At 45.7% G+C, this 20,997-nt stretch overlaps 1 protein-coding gene across 4 annotated transcripts; it reads right to left on the reverse strand.

Annotated features, from left to right (window-relative positions):
- On the reverse strand, positions 1–20,878 carry LOC124006080 (serine/threonine-protein kinase PAK 1-like). 4 transcript variants are annotated; one of them, XM_046315841.1, is made up of 16 exons: positions 20,710–20,878; positions 11,554–11,601; positions 10,666–10,878; positions 10,405–10,499; positions 7,664–7,811; positions 7,331–7,368; positions 4,814–4,924; positions 3,878–4,094; positions 3,632–3,655; positions 2,817–2,880; positions 2,430–2,591; positions 2,041–2,158; positions 1,679–1,778; positions 1,294–1,490; positions 1,067–1,204; positions 1–869 (listed from the first exon to the last, which is right to left on the reverse strand). In XM_046315841.1, the coding sequence occupies exons 3-16, from the start codon at positions 10,850–10,852 to the stop codon at positions 783–785; spliced, it is 1,686 nt and encodes a 561-aa protein (XP_046171797.1). In that variant the 5' UTR covers positions 10,853–10,878; positions 11,554–11,601; positions 20,710–20,878; the 3' UTR covers positions 1–782. The 4 variants fall into 4 exon arrangements, with proteins under 4 accessions (XP_046171797.1, XP_046171798.1, XP_046171796.1 ...); XM_046315842.1 differs by lacking the exon at positions 11,554–11,601 and having other exon boundaries at positions 10,666–10,872; XM_046315840.1 differs by lacking the exon at positions 11,554–11,601.
- Positions 20,879–20,997: the final 119 nt, after the last annotated feature.

Consider the following 20,997-nt stretch of genomic DNA (forward strand, 5'->3'; position numbering starts at 1 on the left):
TGTTTTAGTTGGGTTTTTATGCAGTTTTTTCACATGTAATGTACATACTCTCTTCAGAAGTTTGGGACTAGTACCAGTCCAACATTGTACCATACCGATTGTACTGGAAAAATAGGATTTAGATATGTTCTTCTATACTGTATCATACACAGGCATCCTTCATGTACCATCATTATCATCATCATCACCATTTGTATTATTATTATTATGATTTGAGACATTCCATAAAAAGGTGTCATGCGTCAGTCAGCTAGACAGAGAGAGAGAGGGAGAGAGGAGAAGAGATAAGGAGATACGTTTGATCAGACTGAAAGACTGTCCCAAATGGCACCCTATTTTTGACAAAAGTAGTGCACTATTTAGGGTCTATGGTGCCGTTTGGGACTTAAACAATAACAGTACCACTTTGCGTCTCTTCCTTACACTGTAATCAACCAATCACTTCTCCCCAAAACAAAACACCTAAACACATGAAAATAACAGTCAGACATAAACAAACAAACAGTTCAAAGGTCAGATCAGATCCAGTCCAGAGCCACTGTCTGTTGAGAGTTCAGACACTTTCCTGCTGAAACTACAATTCCCATGAGTCTTTGGGCCTGGAACTTTTCTCCAATCCAATCAGTGTATTTGTACCAGCAATGACATCAGTAAGAGCGTCCTTCCCACAGTCACCATGATAGGTCAAGGGTTTGAGGGGGATGGGACACCCTGAAACACCCCCTGTCTGGGTCCATAGGCGAGAGGGGGGGGGGGAATCCATTGTGCTAGCATCTAGCAGGTTAGCGGTTAGCCTTGGCTGCTTCTTTGGCTGCCAGGATGAGAGGAGTCAGACTGGATAAAGGCTTGGCCACCTTCAGGAACTGGTGCTGTGGAGGAGGAGGAGAGAAGAGAGGAAAACGAGGAGAGGAAAGATGGGTTTAGTTTTATTAGTGGTAAAACTAGTCATGTGGTTTGATGCAGAAACCAACCTTATGCTTCTCTCTCTCTCTCTCTCTCTCTCTCTCTCTCTCTCTCTCTCTCTCTCTCTCTCTCTCTCTCTCTCTCTCTCTCTCTCTCTCTCTACCTGTAGTAGGTCATTAGCGCTCCCTCTCTTCTCCACATCCATCTCCAGGCAACAGGTGAGGAAGTCTCTGAAGACTGAGGACAGTTTCTCTGGGTTCTGAAGCTCTGGAGTCCCGTTGGTCGCAATCAGATACAACGCCTAGGAGATAGGACAGGACATACAGGGGCCGTTATAGGCACACAAAGACAGAGAGACACACACACATTCGCTCTCTCTCTACCTCTTACCCTGAGTGGGTTCTCATTGAGGTAAGGGGGTTCTCCCTCCACCATCTCTATAGCCATGATGCCTAGAGACCAGATGTCAACTTTAGGACCGTAAGCCTTCCTGGTCACCACCTCTGGAGCCATCCAATAGGGAGTCCCCACCATGGTGCTCCTCTTACTCTGCTCTGGAGTGATCTGGGCACAGAACCCAAAGTCAGCTAGAGAGGAGAGAGAGAACACACATGTTAGAATAGGACATTGCACTCTAATGCACATATAAGACTAAATATGCAATGGCACAGTGGTAGTGCTGCATTAGAACACAGACTATGAGCTCCCTCTGCTGGTCAAATGGAGACACTGCACATTAATGCCCCCATCTCCAACCCGTAAGTGTGTTACATACTGAGTTTCACTGATCCGTCTATTCCCAGAAGGATGTTGTCACTCTTGATGTCGCGATGGATCACCTGGTTAGAATGGAGGAACTCCAAGGCCTGCAGACACTGGAGAGAGAGAGAGAGAGAGAGAGAGAGAGAGAGAGAGAGAGATGTACAAAAGTGCTTAAGGCATCACTTTCTGAATTAGAAAGCAGGCCGACAAGCCATGTACACACACACACACACACACACACACACACACACACACACACACACACACACACACACACACACACACACACACACACACACACACACACACACACACACACACACACACACACACACACACACACACACACACACACACACACAAAGCAGCACTGACCTCCCGACACACAGCAGCGATCTGAGCCTCGTCCATACATGTTTCCGTGACAACGTCAGTCAGAGAACCTCCAGCCAGATACTCCATCACTACCCATAGTTCCTCCCCCACCAGGTAACTACAGAAACACAACAACCACGCCCATGTTACCATGGTAACATCAAATATCACCACTGTACCAGTTCGTCAATGGTAAGGGGAAGATAGATGATGTGAGGGACGGTTAGGGTGTGTCTGTGTGTGAAAAAGAAGAAGCCGAAAGACAAGATGAAGATATCTAGTCCTCACAACTAATATGTGTGTTTACATGTCAATGTGTGCGTTTAGGAGTGTGTGTGTTTGTAAGCGTGTCTCACCTGTCTAGTAAACGATGTGTGTGTGTGTCTCACCTGTCCAGGTAGTTAACAATGTTGGGGTTCTTGTTTTCCCTCATGACCAGGATCTCGTTGATGATGAGCTCCTTCTTCGGCTGCTGCTGCAGGTTCATCTGTTTAATGGCCACCTCCTGGCCTGTAGCGATGTCTATGGCTGTATATACCGTACCTGATGCACTGGAGGGAGAAGGAAAGAGAGGAGGGGAGAGAGACTTCTTTCATTTCAAAGTAAAGAAGTAAAGAAGTGAAGTGTGTGTGTGTGTGTGTGTGTGTGTGTGTGTGTGTGTGTGTGTGTGTGTGTGTGTGTGTGTGTGTGTGTGTGTGTGTGTGTGTGTGTGTGTGTGTGTGTGTGTGTGTGTGTGTGTGTGTGTGTGTGTGTGTGTGTGTGTAGTGTAGACTCACCCCTGTCCGATCTTCTCAAAGCGCGTGTATTTCTTCTTGGGGTCTCCCACACTGACTATACTCCCTGAGAGGAGGGAGGAAGGGAAAGAAGTGAGGTTAATAAATAGCCTGGTTCCTTTCTAGGTTTCTTCCTAGGTTTTGGCCTTTCTAGGGAGTTTTTCCTCGCCACCGTGCTTCTACACCTGCATTGCTTGCTGTTTGGGGTTTTAGGCTGGGTTTCTGTACAGCACTTTGAGATATCAGCTGATGTACGAAGGGCTATATAAATAAATTTGATTTGATTTGATAAATGAAACAGAAAGACAGAGTCAGACACAGACACAGACACAGACACAGACACAGACACAGACAGACAGACAGACAGACAGACAGACAGACAGACAGACAGACAGACAGACAGACAGACAGACAGACAGACAGACAGACAGACAGACAGACAGACAGACAGACAGACAGGGAAACAGAGAAGAGGCATAGAGGCAGAAGTGGGACCATTACAGTACAGAGACTCTCAGAGATTCCACTTTAAAACCACTGTAGGACCACGGCTGTCAGGGTCAGGTCAAAGACATGCTGGTCGGACTCAGACAGATGGTGAGAGAGGAAGAGGAGGAGAGAAAAAGAGACAGTAACAGACAGAACATCTTGTTAGGTCCACAGTTGGAGGTGAGACTGTCAGATGCTCAATTTAACAGAATCACTCAGTAACTCCAGGAGATTGGACAGTAGAGAGAGAAGAGGACCAATCAGATGCCAGGGTTGGATGGGAGGGTAGGAGGGTAGGAGGATGTCTGAGTGACAGTATTGTTTCTTACCAGTAGAGGGAGACCTGAGTACATCTGAGGCATGGAGCATCATAGGATGATATAGTTGAACTAGTTATACACACACACACACCTCATCCAATGGATTACAGAGTACACACACCATTCATCACTACAGAGTATCTTACGGAACAATGACAGGAGATAGTACAAGGGATCTGAAACCAGCAGCCAGTGCAGTTTACTTCTATTGCAACTGTCAGACTAGCTGTGTGTGTCTGTGCATGCGTTACTTACGCAGTTTCTCCAGTATCTCTTCATCAGACATCTTCTTCTTGCGTGTTTTGTCTGCGGGGCGTGGCAGGGAGGGGCCAGGAGCAGGACTAGGGGTGGGGCTAGTGGGGGGTGTGATGGCGGAGGTGGCGCCCTCCGGAGGTGGGGGGGAGATAGGCGAAGTGGCAACGTCTCTGGTGGGAGGAGCTGGGAGGGGATCTATCACAGAACGAGTGTATATCTGAGGAGAAAGAGAGAAGGAGAGAGGAGGAGGGAGGGAGGAAGGGAGGGCGGGAGGGAGAGTGTGAAAGAAGGGAGAGAGAAGGACAACGTTAGCCTTCTGAGCTATAGCTTATGCAATTGGTGGTCCACCAAACCAACTCAGTTACAGTTACTGTTCCTTATTTTACTGTGTCTGTGTGTCCCAGTCAGGTGCGCTAAGCTGCTAAATCACCGTGGCAACAGTGGCGCCATGGCAGTAGCCCTGTCTGAGACGCCACTTCAGTTCGGACCGAAAGAAAAGACCCCCTCTCAGCCAATCAGAGAACAGACTTCTCTAGGGGATTTCTCTGGTGTGTGTGTGTGTGTGTGTGTGTGTGTGTGTGTGTGTGTGTGTGTGTGTGTGTGTGTGTGTGTGTGTGTGTGTGTGTTTTCTGTGACAACAGAGAGGCAGTGTGAGTTTAGTATCTAAATTCAGCCCCCTGCTGCCGCCCATGATCGTCACACACACACACACACACACACACACACACACACACACACACACACACACACACACACACACACACACACACACACACACACACACACACACACACACACACACACACACACACACACACACACACACACACACACAATGCTGAGTCTGTTAGTGAGGAGCAGCACAAGGATAGTGTGACTTTATTTACCTTGTCTGGAGCCAGGGGGCTGAGTGTATGTGTGTGGCGTATGTCTTACTGATTTGGTGTGTTCTGGTCGGGGAGCGACAACAGGAGGGGGCGTGGCCTCATCTTCCTCGTCCTCAGATACGGTTGCTATGGCAGGCGTCTCTGACACAGCCTTGGAGCTCTGAAGAGGATGTAACATCACTTTCAGTTAGCTCACTTTCTTTTCCTGTTAATACTCACTCCTTCTCCATCTCCCCCTTTCTTCTCCTTCTGACTGACTGACAGCCAGGCAGATAGAGAAGGTGAATGGAGGAAAATATACGGATTCACAGACAGTGCAGACAAAGGGAGAGAATGAGGGATGGAGAGGTAAAGAGAGAGGGAGAAGTAGAGCCAGGGAATGTTGATTGGCACACCTCTCCATTTTGTCCTCTGCTCTCTCTTCCACCATCTCTTATCCTCTCATTCTCTCTGTTTATCCCGTTTTTCTCTACCCTCCAATCCTTTTTGCCATTCTTCATCTATGGCAGATGCTCTAAACACACATTGATAGTTGAGATATGTTCCTATCAAAATGCACCCTATTCCTTATATAGTGCCCTACCATGGCTCATAGGGCTCTGGATAGAATTGTGGTGATGGGCCCTGATCAAAAGTCAAATCAAATCTAATTGTATTTGTCACATACACATGGTTAGCAGATGTTAATGTGAGAGTAGCAAAATGCTTGTGCTTCTAGTTCCGACAATGCAGTAATAACCAACAAGTAATCTATCTAACAATTCCAAAACTACTACCTTATAGACACAAGTGTAAGGGGATAAAGAATATGTACATAAAGATATATGAATGAGTGATGGTACAGAGCGGCATAGGCAAGATACAGTAGATGGTATCGAGTACAGTATATACATATGAGATGAGTATGTAAACAAAGTGGCATAGTTAAAGTGGCTAGTGATACATGTATTACATAAAGATGCAGTAGATGATATAGAGTACAGTATATACGTATATATATGAGATGAATAATGTAGGGTATGTCAACATTATATTAGGTAGCATTGTGGCTAGTGATATATTTTACATAATTTCCCATCAATTCCCATTATTAAAGTGGCTGGAGTTGAGTCAGTGTGTTGGCAGCAGCCACTCAATGTTAGTGGTGGCTGTTTAACAGTCTGATGGCCTTGAGATAGAAGCTGTTTTCAGTCTCTCGGTCCCAGCTTTGATGCACCTGTACTGACCTCGCCTTCTGGATGATAGCGGGGTGAACAGGCAGTGGCTCGGTGGTTGTTGTCCTTGATGATCTTTATGGCCTTCCTGTGACATCGGGTGGAGTAGGTGTTCTGGAGGGCAGGTAGTTTGCCCCCGGTGATGCGTTGTGCAGACCTCACTACCCTCTGGAGAGCCTTACGGTTGTGGGCGGAGCAGTTGCCGTACCAGGCAGTGATACAGCCCGCCAGGTTGCTCTCGATTGTGCATCTGTAGAAGTTTGTGAGTGCTTTTGGTGACATGCCAAATTTCTTCAGCCTCCTGAGGTTGAAGAGGCGGTCTGTGTGGGTGGACCAATTCAGTTTGTCTGTGATGTGTACGCCGAGGAACTTAAAACTTACTACCCTCTCCACTACTGTTCCATCGATGTGGATAAGGGGGTGTTCCCTCTGCTGTTTCCTGAAGTCCACAATCATCTCCTTAGTTTTGTTGACGTTGAGTGTGAGGTTATTTTCCTGACACCACACTCCGAGGGCCCTCACCTCCTCCCTGTAGGCTGTCTCGTCGTTGTTGGTAATCAAGCCTACCACTTTTGTGTCGTCCTCAAACTTGATGATTGAGTTGGAGGCGTGCGTGGCCACGCAGTCGTGGGTGAACAGGGAGTACAGGAGAGGGCTCAGAACGCACCCTTGTGGGGCCCCAGTGTTGAGGATCAGCGGCGTGGAGATGTTGTTGCCTACCCTCACCACCTGGGGGCGGCCCGTCAGGAAGTCCAGTACCCAGTTGCACAGGGCGGGGTCGAGACCCAGGGTCTCGAGCTTGATGACGAGCTTGGAGGGTACTATGGTGTTAAATGCCGAGCTGTAGTCGATGAACAGCATTCTCACATAGGTATTCCTCTTGTCCAGATGGGTTAGGGCAGTGTTCAGTGTGGTTGAGATTGCATCGTCTGTGGACCTATTTGGGCGGTAAGAAAATTGGAGTGTGTCTAGGGTGTCAGGTAGGGTGGAGGTGATATGGTCCTTGACTAGTCTCTCAAAGCACTTCATGATGACGGAAGTGAGTGCTACAGGGCGGTAGTCGTTTAGCTCAGTTGTGCACTATATATGATTAGGGGCACCCAGGTGGCGCAGCACTCTAAGGCACTGTATCTCAGTGCTGTCACAACAGTCCCTGGTTCGAATCCAGGCTGTATCACATCCGGCCATGATTGGGAGTCCCGTAGGGCAGCACAGAATTGGCCCAGCGTCGTCCGGGTTTGGCTGGGGTAGGCCGTCATTGTAAATAAGTATTTGTTCTTAACTGACTTGCCTAGTTAAATAAAGGTTAAATACAAAATGTGAAATGAAATAGGGTGTGTCAGGAGACTTACGGCAGTGTTAGAACAGCTGTAGTTGTCTGAACTCTTGTCTGTAGAGGAGAAGGAAAACAGGATAAAGGAGGAGAAAACAAGACAAATAGTGTGCGTGTTCTGACAAATAGTGTGTGTGTGTGTGTGTGTGTGTGTGTGTGTGTGTGTGTGTGTGTGTGTGTGTGTGTGTGTGTGTGTGTGTGTGTGTGTGTGTGTGTGTGTGTGTGTGTGTGTGTGTGTGTGTGTGTGTGTGTGTGTGTGTGTGTGTGTGTGTGTGTGTGTGTGTGTGTGTGTGTATACATGTGAGTGTGAGTGTGTGTGTGTGTGTGTGTATACATGTGAGTGTGTGTGTACCTGTAAAGCTCATGTATTTCTGGCTGTTGTTGGTCTCCTTGGAGTCATAGAATTTGAGAACATCAAGGACAGCCTGAGGATTCTTCTTCTGTTCCAGCTTAGTGATGTTAGAGGTCTGGAGTAACCGAGCCCATTGCTCCGGCATGCCCTACACACGCAATGTTAGTAACAAGAGAGAGATGTCGTGTCTGCAGTGGTCAGAGAACTGGGTCATATCTCCATCCTACAGTATCATCCCCCACTCTGCTTCCCTCTCCCTCTACTCACTCGCTCCATTCCTCTTAAGATCTCCCCCTATGACAGACAGAGAGGGAGCAAGAGGCATTGAGGGTAATAGTGAAATAGAGTGGATGCGTCTGAAATAGTTCCATATTCCCTATAAAGTGCACACATTTTGACAAGGGCCCATAGGACTCTAGTCAAAAGTAGTGCATTAATATATTAATATATACACAGTGAGGGAAAAAAGTATTTGATCCCCTGCTGATTTTGTACATTTGCCCACTGACAAAGAAATGATCCCTCTATAATTTTAATGGTGGTTTATGTGAACAGCGAGAGACAGAATAACAACAACAAAAATCCAGAAAAATGCATGTCAAAAATGTTATAAATTGATTTGCATTTTAATGAGGGAAATAAGTATTTGACCCTTTTGCAAAACATGACTTAGTACTTGGTGGCAAAACCCTTGTTGGCAATCACAGAGGTCAGACGTTTCTTGTAGTTGGCCACCAGGTTTGCACACATCTCAGGAGGGATTTTGTCCCAGTCCTCTTTGCAGATCTTCTCCAAGTCATTAAGTTTCCGAGGCTGACGTTTGGCAACTCGAACCTTCAGCTCCCTCCAAAGATTTTCTATGGGATTAAGGTCTGAAGACTGGCTAGGCCACTCCAGGACCTTAATGTGCTTCTTCTTGAGCCACTCCTTTGTTGCCTTGGCCATGTGTTTTGTGTCATTGTCATGCTGGAATACCCATCCCCGATCCATTGTTAATGCCCTGGCTGAGGGAAGGAAATTCTCACCCAAGATTTTGTTTGATGGTACATAGCCCCGTCCATCGTCCCTTTGATGCAGTGAAGTTGTCCTGTCCTCTTAGCAGAAAAACACCCCCAAAGCATAATGTTTCCACCTCCATGTTTGACGGTGGGGATGGTGATTCCTAGGGTCATAGGCAGCATTTCTCCTCCTCCAAACACGGCGAGTTGAGTTGATGCCAAAGAGCTCCATGTATATGTGCTTTCTCAAGCAGGGGGACCTTGCGGGCCCTGCAGGAATTCAGTCCTTCACGGCGTAGTGTGTTACCAATTGTTTTCTTGGTGACTATGGTCCCAGCTGCCTTGAGATCATTGACAAGATCCTCCTGTGTAGTTCTGGGCTGATTCCTCACCGTTCTCATGATCATTGCAACTCCACAAGGTGAGATCTTGCAAGGAGCCCCAGGCTGAGGGAGATTTGCGAATAATCACACCAACTGTTGTCACCTTCTCACCAAGCTGCTTGGTGATGGTCTTGTAGCCCATTCTAGCCTTGTGTAGGTCTATAATCTTGTCCCTGACATCCTTGGAGAGCTCTTTGGTCTTGGCCATGGTGGAGAGTTTGGAATCTGATTGATTGATTGCTCCTGTGGACAGGTGTCTTTTATACAGGTAACAAACTGATATTAGGAGCACTCCCTTTAAGAGTGTTCTCCTAATCTCAGCTCGTTACCTACATAAAAGACACCTGGGAGCCAGAAATCTTTCTGATTGAGGGGGGGGGGGTCAAATACTTATTTCCCTCATTAAAATGCAAATCCTCCCTAAAACGCCTGGGCATGCTCCTGATGAGGTGGCAGATGGTCTCCTGAGGGATCTCCTCCCAGACCTGGACTAAAGCATCCGCCAACTCCTGGACAGCTCATCAGGAGCATGCCCAGGCGTTGTAGGGAGGTCATACAGGCACGTGGAGGCCACGCACGCTACTGAGCCTCATTTTTACTTGTTTTAAGGACATTACATCAAAGTTGGATCAGCCTGTAGTGTGGTTTTCCACTTTAATTTTGAGTGTCTCCAAATCCAGACCTCGATGGGTTGATACATTTGATTTCCATTGATCATTTTTGTGTGATTGTTGTCAGCACATTCAACTATGTAAAGAAAAAAGTATTTAATAAGAATATTTAATTAATTCAGATCTAGGATGTGTTATTTTAGTGTTCCCTTAATTTTTTTGAGCAGTGTATATAGTATATCACAAAAGTGAGTACACCCCTCACATTTTTGTAAATATTTGAATATTTGTATATCTTTTCATGTGACAACACTGAAGAAATTACACTTTGCTACAATGTAAAGTAGTGAGTGTACAGCTTGTATGACAGTGTAAATTTGCTGTCCCCTCAAAATAACTCAACACACAGCCATTAATGTCTAAACCGCTGTCAACAAAAGTGAGTACACCCCTAAGTGAAAATGTCCAAATTGGGCCCAATTCGCCATTTTCCCTCCCCGGTGTCATGTGACTCGTTAGTGTTACAAGGTCTCAGGTGTGAATGGGGAGCAGGTGTGTTTAAAAAAAAAAATATGACATTCACGGAGGAGGATGGTCCTCACCATCCTCCTCTGAGGATCCCCACTATTCTACACAGGCCATAGTTGATCAACTGAATCATTGTTAAACACCCTACTAGATACAGAACCTAGATCTCGAGCATGTAGACAGACCCTAGTAGAGCATAGATGTAGAGTACATGGACTCACTGTGAACTCTCCAGTGACCGCATCGAAGCCCACATGGATGGTGTGTTCAAAATCAGAAGGCAGAGAGATCTCTGGACGCTCCTTCTTCTTGTTGGCTATGAGAGAGATAAAGAGAGAGATAAAATTAGGAGAGAAAGGGAGAGAGGAGAGGCTCATGGGAAGGCTAACCATGCAAGCTAGCGCAAGGAATCCTGGGGGATTTGGATGTCTGTCTTCCCCCTGGTTACCTCCCTTCATTGTGCACGCGCACACAGGACTCACTCTTGTCTCCTCCTCCTGTCAGGATGGACCTGATGGAGCGATCTTTCTTCTTCCTGTCCTCTGGGTTGGGGGGGAGGGGCTTGGAGCCATGGGGGGCGGGATCTTTGCTGCAAGAGCCAATCAGAGTGCTGGTGTTCCTCATGGGCGGGGCTGGGGGCTTGTCCTCAATGTCCCCATTATCAGACATCTTCACCAATTACACGCCGGCTGCTCCTGGAACAACCAATCAACATTAGGTCACAGAACATTACCAGTCTACCAGCCTATCAACTAACATGACATTAGTCCACTAGCCAATCAACTGACAAAATATTTAGCCAATCAGCTGACAACACCAGTCCACTAGCCTGTCAGCTGACAGAACATTAGTACTCTAGCCAATTAGCTGACAGAACATTATTCCACTAGCCCATCAGCTGAGAGAGCATTAGTCAACTAGCCTATCAGCTAACATGACACAGGTAGTAGAGCTACCAGTCCATAGTTGACAAGCTGGTATTCTGTTTGATCCAGAAACACACGTATCATTTCCAGGCCAGTTTCCCGGTAACAGAGTGTGTGCGTGCATGCTGCAAACACTGACCACCGAGTCACAATCCAGGAAGAGAAAGACACACACAACCCTGCTACCTCTGCTCACAAACTAATTCTACGAGCCATTGAACTGAGGAGAGAAAAGAACAAGCTAATGACTGGTTGTACCACAAACATCTAAAAATGGCACACACACACACACACAGATTCTTACACACACAAAGTAATTCACATAGGGGATGTAGGCTAACCTGCTATAGTGAATGCTCTGGTGGACACAGTCTACCAAAGGGAACAACTATCGACACACACACAGGACAGTTTTACAGAGTTCATGTCAAGAGAAGAGCTTACCAAGAAAAAATGTCCAAAAGGACTCATTTGAGATAGAAAGTTGGAGCACTAAAAGAACAAAGCAGATTGGTTTATTTTAGCTCACTTTAATCCACTGTACAGGAGAATAACAGAGTTCATGTCGTCTCAATGCAGGAATGAACCAACTTCCACATGGTAAATAATGTGACATTTACATCTGATTTGTAATCATCTGGTACACTGACCTCATCATACCTCAGGGTTAGTGTGACAGAGTTAATATCGTATACCGCAATGCCACAGCTTGAAATGTCTCCCTTCCTGTCGCTGAATTGCTAGCTCTTCGGTGGTGTAGCTGTTGTCAAGCGGGCGGTCTCTCGTTTGCGAACCACTTGTTAGAGCGCAGTAAGAGGACTGGGACAGTGAAGGAAGCTACAGTACACTTCTAGACACAGTGACGCCTGTGTTACAATAGCAGTGGCTAGGTTCTGTCTGGCCTTACCCAGGTCTGTCTGTCTATCAGGCTGGAACTCTGATCTTGGCTTCAGCTTCTGTCTCCTCAGTCCTCCTTTAACTGCAGGGGGGGGTTGTATGTGTGAAAGAATGTGAGAGTGTGTGTGTGTGTTTGGACTTGAGTTCTGTTCTGCTGCCTTCCAGTCTTAATGAGGTCACAGTCTGTGATGTCAGAACGAGTCATGGGGTAGGAGGTGGGGTTTGTGGCTCACACACACACACGTCATGAAAGTGTGGAACTATAGTATTTTTCTCACACAAACACTAAACAGATGTATAAACAAATGCACACAGTCTACAATCACACACCTCTTCACATTCACAGCTCTGGTGACTAAGAGAGCAGCTGGCCACAAGGTGGATCACACACACATACTGTACTTGATATGGTTCTGTAATTCTAGAGCACCTTTGTCACCTCCTCCCTTCTTTCCATCTTCCCTCCCTCCTTCAGACATCAAACACATCCTCCCCCGTCTCACCTTCCCCCTTCTCCCCATCTAAATCCTCCTCTGGCGAGCAGACACAAGGGAGGTCTCAGATTTTAGTGTATACACACAACCCTGTCATCACACATCACCCTACTAACACACACACACACACACACACACACACACACACACACACACACACACACACACACACACACACACACACACACACACACACACACACACACACACACACACACACACACACACACACACACACACACACACACACACACACACACACACACACACACTGAGCAGAAGACTAATAAGAAGGTACATCTTGAGCTACGTCCCAAATGGCACTCTATTCCCTTTACAGTGCACAACTTTTGACCAGGGCCCATAGAGCTCTAGTCAAAAGTAGTATGCTATGTAGGGAATAGGGTGTCATTTGAGATGCATCTCTGGTGCTTTCCACTGACTGAGCTGACGCTATAGATATCAAACAGGGTTGGACTCAGATTACAACCCTGTCTCACCCCTGTCTGAATGTATTTTTTTTTTGTGACCAATTTAAAAAGTACAAAACACACACATTGTTTTGTTGTCTGACAGAGACAGTGGGTTAGCCTGCTGGTGTTCCTCCCTGCTGATCAGCTGAATTAGCTAAACCTCCACAGCCAGCAGGTGAAGAGAGGGGAGGCCTCAATACACCAAGCCCAAAAGACCTCACTATCCCTGGGGAGTTGAGGAGACAGAGACCCCCCCCCCCCCCCCCATGGTGCAGCTAATGACTAGACAGATCGAGCCTACGCTCATCGTTTTGTGTGTGTTTGTGTGAGATGACATTTTTTTCAACAAAAGAAAGAACAATATCAAGAGACAAAAATTAAGAAAGGAAGCAAGAAAGCGAGAAAAAGATCAAATAGTATTCCTGTCCCACCATGTTAATGAGACAGCCCCTAGGGCAGAGAGAGAGAGAGGCTTCCAATGCATATTTTACCATATTTTAAAACACACACACACACCAGGTTTCAGTCTTTCAAGTAGATGAGAGCAGACTGTTCTCTCTGATACATTAGCTTCTTGGTTTATTTAAATTCCCAAACAAAGATCAGAATTATCATCATTGTCATGAAAAGATATCAACGTAATCACAACATAATCGTGCTTTTATCGTCTAGGAAATATAGCTAGGTCACTGATCTGGAGAAAGTTATACATGCTTTTATTGTAACTCTTTGTATACACTCTTTGTCAATCAGTCACTCCATTGTCTACAGTTATTTCAAAATGCTCGCTCGGCTTTCAACTGGCACCAGAAAATAATATAATAATATAATAATAATATATGCCATTTAGCAGACGCTTTTATCCAAAGCGACTTACAGTCATGTGTGCATACATTCTACGTATGGGTGGTGCCGGGGATCGAACCCACTACCCTGGCGTTACAAGCGCCATGCTCTACCAAAATGTAACCATGTCAGCTTCTCTGGCTACCAGTCACTTTTAGAATAGATTTTAACACTATTAGTCATGTTTAAGGCTAGACTCGGTTTAGCCCCCATCCTATATATCATCCTGAGATCCTCCGGCAGGACACTGTTGATCATTCTAAAGTCTAGGTTGAAAACTAAAGGAGACTGAGCATTTGCCATTAGGGCCCCTAGACTTTGGAATGGTCTGCCAGGGGATTTCAGGCTTGCAAATTCACTGCCTCTTTTTTAATCCCTGCTTGAAGACACACTTTTATAAAAGATGATCTTAATGTAGGACTTCAATATATGCTTAAATGTGCCATTTTTTTCTATTGTCCTTCCTCGTTTCTTTGTTTATTTGTTAGTACTTTCATTTGATAATTTTATGATGTAAAGCACTTTGTTACTTGTATCGAAAAGCACTATACAAATACATGATTATTATAATAATGACTGTATGAATATTATGTATGAGGACAGAATGCTTATTATTTGAAAATAGATGGGTTCATAAAGAGAACTTGAAGGTGTGTGTGTGTGTCCCACTCCCAGGAGTCCCACAACAGGCCCGAGCAGATGGCAGAGAGGACATAGCCAAACACACAATTAGAGAGAGAGAGAGCAGCATAGCATAGCGCCTGCTGGCTGGCTGTGGAGGGGGAGGGGAGGGGGGGTACATTTTTGCATGAGTGGGGAACAAGCCAAGCCTGAACTGGACATGCAGTGAGAGACAGCGAGATATTGAGAGAGAGACAGTGAGAGAGAAGGTAAAGAGAAAAAAAAGAGGTTGTGGTACTGCCCTGGCGCACTGTCCTGCCCCCTCTGGTTGCCTGGGGTTACGGTGTTGATGGATGGACAGTGACAGGAAGACTCTCACTCTATTCACACACAATTCAAATGACCAAACTCACACAGACCAAAACCTGAGAGCTCTTGCTCTCGTTCCTTCTATTTCCATCCCCCTCTCTCTCTCTCACACACACACACACACACATCACCTCATCTCACTACAGGCACTCCACCATGCAGAACGGATGACAATTGATTCCAAGAGACATACCCCCTGTGTGTGTGTGTACCAGCTGGTCTATGATACTGCAGTGTTCTCTCACGCCTAAGAGCAGGAAATGAAGCCAAACAGAGAAAATCAACAACACTCTCTCATCCATGACCGACTGATGACATCACCAATCACCATGACGACCTACTACATCACCATGACCAACAAACTATACCGAACAAAAATAAAAATGCAACAATTTAAAAGGTTTTACAGAGTTACAGTTCATATGAGGAAATCAGTAAATTAAAGTTAATTAGGCCCTAATCTATGGATTTCACATAACCGGGAATGAAGATATGCATCTGTCCAGAAAAAAATAACTTTCTTCTGAAACTCGTCAGTCTATTCTTATTCTGAGAAATGAAGGCTATTCCATGCGAGAAATTGCCAAGAAACTGAAGATCTCGTACAACGCTGTGTACAACTCCCTTCACATAACAGCACAAACTGGCTCTAACCAGAATAGAAAGAGGAGTGGGAGGCCCCGGTGCACAACTGAGCAAGAGGACAAGTGCATTAGAGTGTCTAGTTTGAGAAACAGATGCCTCACAAGTCCTCAACCGGCAGCTTCATTAAACATTACCTGCAGAACACCAGTCTCAACATCAACAGTGAAGAGGCGACTCCAGGATGCTGGCCTTCTAGGCAGAGTTTGTCTGTCCAGTGTGTGTTCAAAAACAAGGACATTTCTAAGTGACCCCAAACTTTTGAACGGTAGTGTATATTTCCTTCATTCTTTCTTTCACTGGAGGACATTAAGTGCTTACAATCCAAAGATGCTTTGCAGCCCGGCACTGTGAGAGGTCTGTCCTCCTAATAACTCTAAGTGAGCTCAATGTCAGCTTAAGAGAAAAACACACACACAGCAGCCAGTGTTGATAAATCAGTGTATGTTGGCGTCTTAAAAATGTCAACCTGAGAAGGCTTTCAAATACACTTTAACATACACTCTCCTCTGGCTGTGTGTGTGTGTTTCGGGAATTGATGATGACAACAGTCAAGATTCCCAGTGTGCTCATAGGGCGTATCCTAGTGCGTGTGTGTGTGTTCAAATGTATGACTAGCCTTCCTCACCTTTCATCAATGCACTGTGTGTGTATGTGTGTGTCGCGGCTCTCCATGGGTGCCTAGAGATATCACAGGAATCTAGTCGCCAGCAGATTCTTAGGGTGGGGTGCATCCCAACATTCTACTGTGGCTCCCCCTTTTCCTCTCCTCCTTGACACTCCATCACCATGACATCATCATGAGTTCCACCAGGCGATTGTTTTGAATCACAAAGAAGAAAAAGATCCATCTTCTTTCTCTCTGTCTCCCTTTGCATCGCTCTCTTTACATCTGCTGTCTGTTCGTTTAACCGTGCCTAGAGAGACGCTCACACTGACTGCGTTCTCCTTTACCTCTGAAGATGTGTGTGTGTGTGCGCGAGCGCACATGCACGCATTGAAGAGGGAAGGGGGTGAGATGGATAGAGGAGTAGAAAGCAAGGGAGCGAAGCAGAGAGAAAGAGAACAATGCCAGTCCTGAGGAATACTAGGAGCTCCATTATTCACTAAAAAGTGTTTGAAGCTGATCCCTCTATTTTACCCCCTCTACCCCTTGCCCTCTCTCACCCTATTTCTCTGAGAAAAAAGGGAAGGGTGTGTGAGAGAGAGAGAATTGAATGAGAGCTGTGAGCCACTGACTAGTCTAAGTACCCAACACATAATCTCTCTCTCCTTCTCCCCCTCCCTGTGCCTGTCCAGAGTAAACTACAGGGAGAGGGCTGGTCAGTGACCTCACCACTGAACTACTCACTCCTCATATGATAACTATTAAACACAGAACTGGAACACACACACACACACAACCATACAGGTATGAGGGTCTCTGCCCACCAGCTGTCTGGCCCTGCCCACCAACCCAATCACCATAAATAATGCATGTTGCAAAGCCTGCTGGGAGCCCAGAGCTGCTCCACCCCCAAGAAAAGGAATGATATAACTAGACAAGTGTGTGTGTGTGTGTGTGTGTGTGTGTGTGTGTGTGTGTGTGTGTGTGTGTGTGTGTGTGTGTGTGTGTGTGTGTGTGTGTGTGTGTGTGTGTGTGTGTGTGTGTGTGTGTGTGTGTGTGTGTGTGTGTAAAAACGTATCTAGCCTAACTAGAGAACAAAAGTAGTTCAGCATGGTAGCAGGAGGCCCTTAACTATTCAAATGGTAAATATTTAAACTCCAACCACTGTTATGGTTTTATAAATGCATTGTATGCACATCGAGTATTGCTAGCTGCAGAGCTGTCTGTGATTGTTAGCAGATCTCCTGAGAGAGAGAGAGAGAGAGAGAGAGAGAGAGAGAGAGAGAGAGAGAGAGAGAGAGAGAGAGAGAGAGAGAGAGAGAGAGAGAGAGAGAGAGAGAGAGAGAGAGAGAGAGAGAGAGAGAGAGAGAGAGAGAGAGAGAGAGAGAGAGAGAGAGAGAGAGAGAGAGAGAGAGAGAGAGAGAGAGAGAGAGAGAGAGAGAGAGAGAGAGAGAGAGAGGTCCTTCTGTAGCTCAGTTGGTAGAGCATGGCGCTTGTAACGCCAGGGTAGTGGGTTCGATTCCCGGGACCACCCATACGTAGAATGTATGCACACATGACTGTAAGTCGCTTTGGATAAAAGTGTCTGCTAAATGGCATATATTATTATTATTATATTAGAGAGAGAGAGAGAGAGAGAGGTGTAAAATAGCCAGCAACTCTCAGAGACACTTTACCCTGCTACTAACCTGCTGGCTAGTCTTTCAATACATAGGTGTAGCCAGCTAACTAGTTAGCCAGCTAGCATGATAGCCAAAGAGAGATCAAATAAGGACTTCTTCCATATTCTGGCTATAGCAAACTACATTTTTGCCAACAAACTATCAATTGAATAAAACACTATCCCTTTAACACTAAACTAACACCCAAACTATCCCATTGGTTAGGGGACATAGTCACTTTAACTCTATCCTACCCGGTGCCCCTGCACATTAGCTCTCTACCAGTACCCCCTGTATATAGCCTCGCTACTGTTATTTTACTGCTGCTCTTTAATTATTTGTTAATTTTATTTTTTACTTATCTAGTTTTATAAAAATTGCATTGTGGGTTAAGGGCTTGTAAGTAAGCATTTCACTGTAAGGTGAAACCTGTTGTATTCGGCGCATGTGACAAATAAAATTTGATTTGGTTTAACGAAACACTATTCCTTTAACACTAAACTCACACCCAAACTATCCTACCCCAGACAGTTTGTGTTCCGCTGCTCAGACATTGCATGCATCAACCAATGGTTGCATGCCATGTCATAGACTATAACATACATGGTTAGCTGATACGTAAAATACCTATCCAGGTTTTGTAAGATCTAGCATGCATCAGCAATGTCTGAGCAGGGGAACACAACCTATCTATTTAACACCCAAACTTTCCCTTTAACACCAAACTATCAGACTCCTCAGACATTTCACCACACCGCCAGCCGACCAGATGGCAAAACAGCAGGGTGTGTGTGTGTGTGTGTGTGTGTGTGTATTTGAGAGGATAATGGTTATCAATGGAGGTCATCTGAGGTAGAGAAAACAGCTCAATTAATATAGAGAGGAGGTGAGATCCCTACTGCAGCTGTTCACGCATTCACACTCTAAGCAAGGCAAAAAGAGAGAAAGGAAGAGCAAGAGGACTTAACTACAGGTCCATAAGGTCAGCAGCAGGATGGGAATTTAAAGGTTATTTAAATGCTAATGCAGCACTACCTGTCACTGTGTGTGTGTGTGTGTGTGTGTGTGTGTGTGTGTGTGTGTGTGTGTGTGTGTGTGTGTGTGTGTGTGTGTGTGTGTGTGTGTGTGTGTGTGTGTGTGTGTGTGTGTGTGTGTGTGTGTGTGTGTGTGTGTGTGTGTGTAGAGGGAAAGAGAGAGAAGGTATAGGATGAGTAAAGTGAGAGAAAAGGATAACACTTACAAAAGAAGAGAGAGAGAGAGAGAGAGAGAGAGAGAGAGAGAGAGAGAGAGAGAGAGAGAGAGAGAGAGAGAGAGAGAGAGATATTTATAGTTGATAGCATTATTCTTGCTTCAGTGGTCAGGTTAGCTCTGATGCCAGTATTCTGTTCTCTACAGTACTACACTAGAAGGAGAGAGCTCAGGGTAGAAACAAATGATGGAAATACTCCCTCCCTCTGTGTGTGTCAGAGAGAGAACACACACACACACACAATTAAACCTTGGCCTGGCAAAAGTGTCCAACCCTAAACAGTCGGTCAGGTATAAATACCTGACAGGTGAGAGACAATGCAGCCAGGAGACCACATCCACGTTCTTACCCCCTTTACACCCCCACATCCTCCAGCATCTCTTCATATCACATTGATGAGGCTAATAATAACATTATTACACTGTTTTACACTTGTACATAACATGCACCCATCCCACTTTCCTCCAGCCAGCCAATCACATCTCACTTATTCCTCTACATATTGATGCCATTAAACCTTTATGGGGCACGAAGGTCAATGTTGACTCAGGCACATTAACAGAATTGAGACAAGACCAATGGTGAGAGAGACAACACTAAGATGGGGCTACATCCCAAATAAAAACACTATTCCCTATATTGTGCACTACTTTTGACCAGAGACCCCCATATAGGAAAAAGGGTGCCATTTGGGATGCAAACTGTGTTGTTTCCCCAACCCAGATTAGCCTAGTCTTCTTGGTTAGCCTGATATTCCTGATGTGTCATTTATTCAAAGTGCCAAGTCAAACTGAGTGAAAGCACTGTCACTAATCAGGCAGCTACAGCTACACTTATCTAGCCTACCCTCTCTTTCTGTTTCGTCCAGTCTTTTTCTCTTTCAGCCTGTCGGTCTCTCCCTCCCCCTTTCGCTCTTTTCTCCCCTCTCTGTCTCTCTATTCTCTGTCTGTGTGTGTCTGTCTGTCTCTCTCCCCCGTACGTGCTATACGGGATCCTTGGGACGTCCCTACCCTAAACCCTAATCTTAACCCCTAGCTTTACCATACCCAAACCTAACCATTTGAAATGTCAACTTCAATGGGGTAGGGACACCGGAAGGATCGGAAGGTTCCCCCATGACGCATAATGATTCGTTTCACATCTTTCTCATAAAGACATTAAATAAATGAAAATGTCTGCATTAAAATGGATACACTCTGTAATATCTAGCCTAGACTATACATGAGATCAGAACAGTTTAACCATGACATTTTTTTGCCAATTTTCATCCAGGCGATCAACACACGGAGTTTATTTCATTCAAATGATAACTGTATATTCCCAAATGTTTCAGTCATACCGTTTGGCCCTGAAGCGACAGACAACTGGTCCACGCGCGCACACACACACACACACACACACACACACACACACACACACACACACACACACACACACACACACACACACACACACACACACATATACACAGGAGCTCCACCGCCACACACATAATGCACCCCGTTCCTTTCTCCCATGGGCAACATCGGTGTAACGATAAATCTGTGTCGCGGCCCCAAGTCCATCCACTGATATAGCTACTGTATGTACGTTCCCTTTCCGTTAGACTGTAGCGCGGTGAGCACGCTCCTCATGCCTGCCTGGTGGTAACAGTCCTGTAATGTACCGGTAAAGGAAGGTAAAACTAAAAAGACTGTCATGCCCGGTTCTGTCTGTGGATAAAGGAATAGGAGAAACTCACCTCTCGTCGTGTCTTTTGAAAAATTCCTGATGGCGATCCGATCTCTTTGCCAGCACTCACACACATGCATTCGCTCAAGTCGCTTCAGTTTTTTCTTTCTGCCCAATTTGCCAAACCCTTCTTCTATCGCTCTGCCCAGGCTCTGCCAATCCCTGGCTATTGTTAGATACACACCACCCTGCTACATAGCAACGCCCGCCCACTATACTCGTTTATAGAATGCCAGCGGGTCAGGCTGACGCTCAGTCGTGTGCTTATTGGTCTGTCTGGCTGTTTGTTTCACTGGGA

This window comes from Oncorhynchus gorbuscha, linkage group LG19 (assembly GCF_021184085.1).
Source record: "Oncorhynchus gorbuscha isolate QuinsamMale2020 ecotype Even-year linkage group LG19, OgorEven_v1.0, whole genome shotgun sequence".
Lineage (NCBI taxonomy): Eukaryota > Metazoa > Chordata > Actinopteri > Salmoniformes > Salmonidae > Oncorhynchus > Oncorhynchus gorbuscha.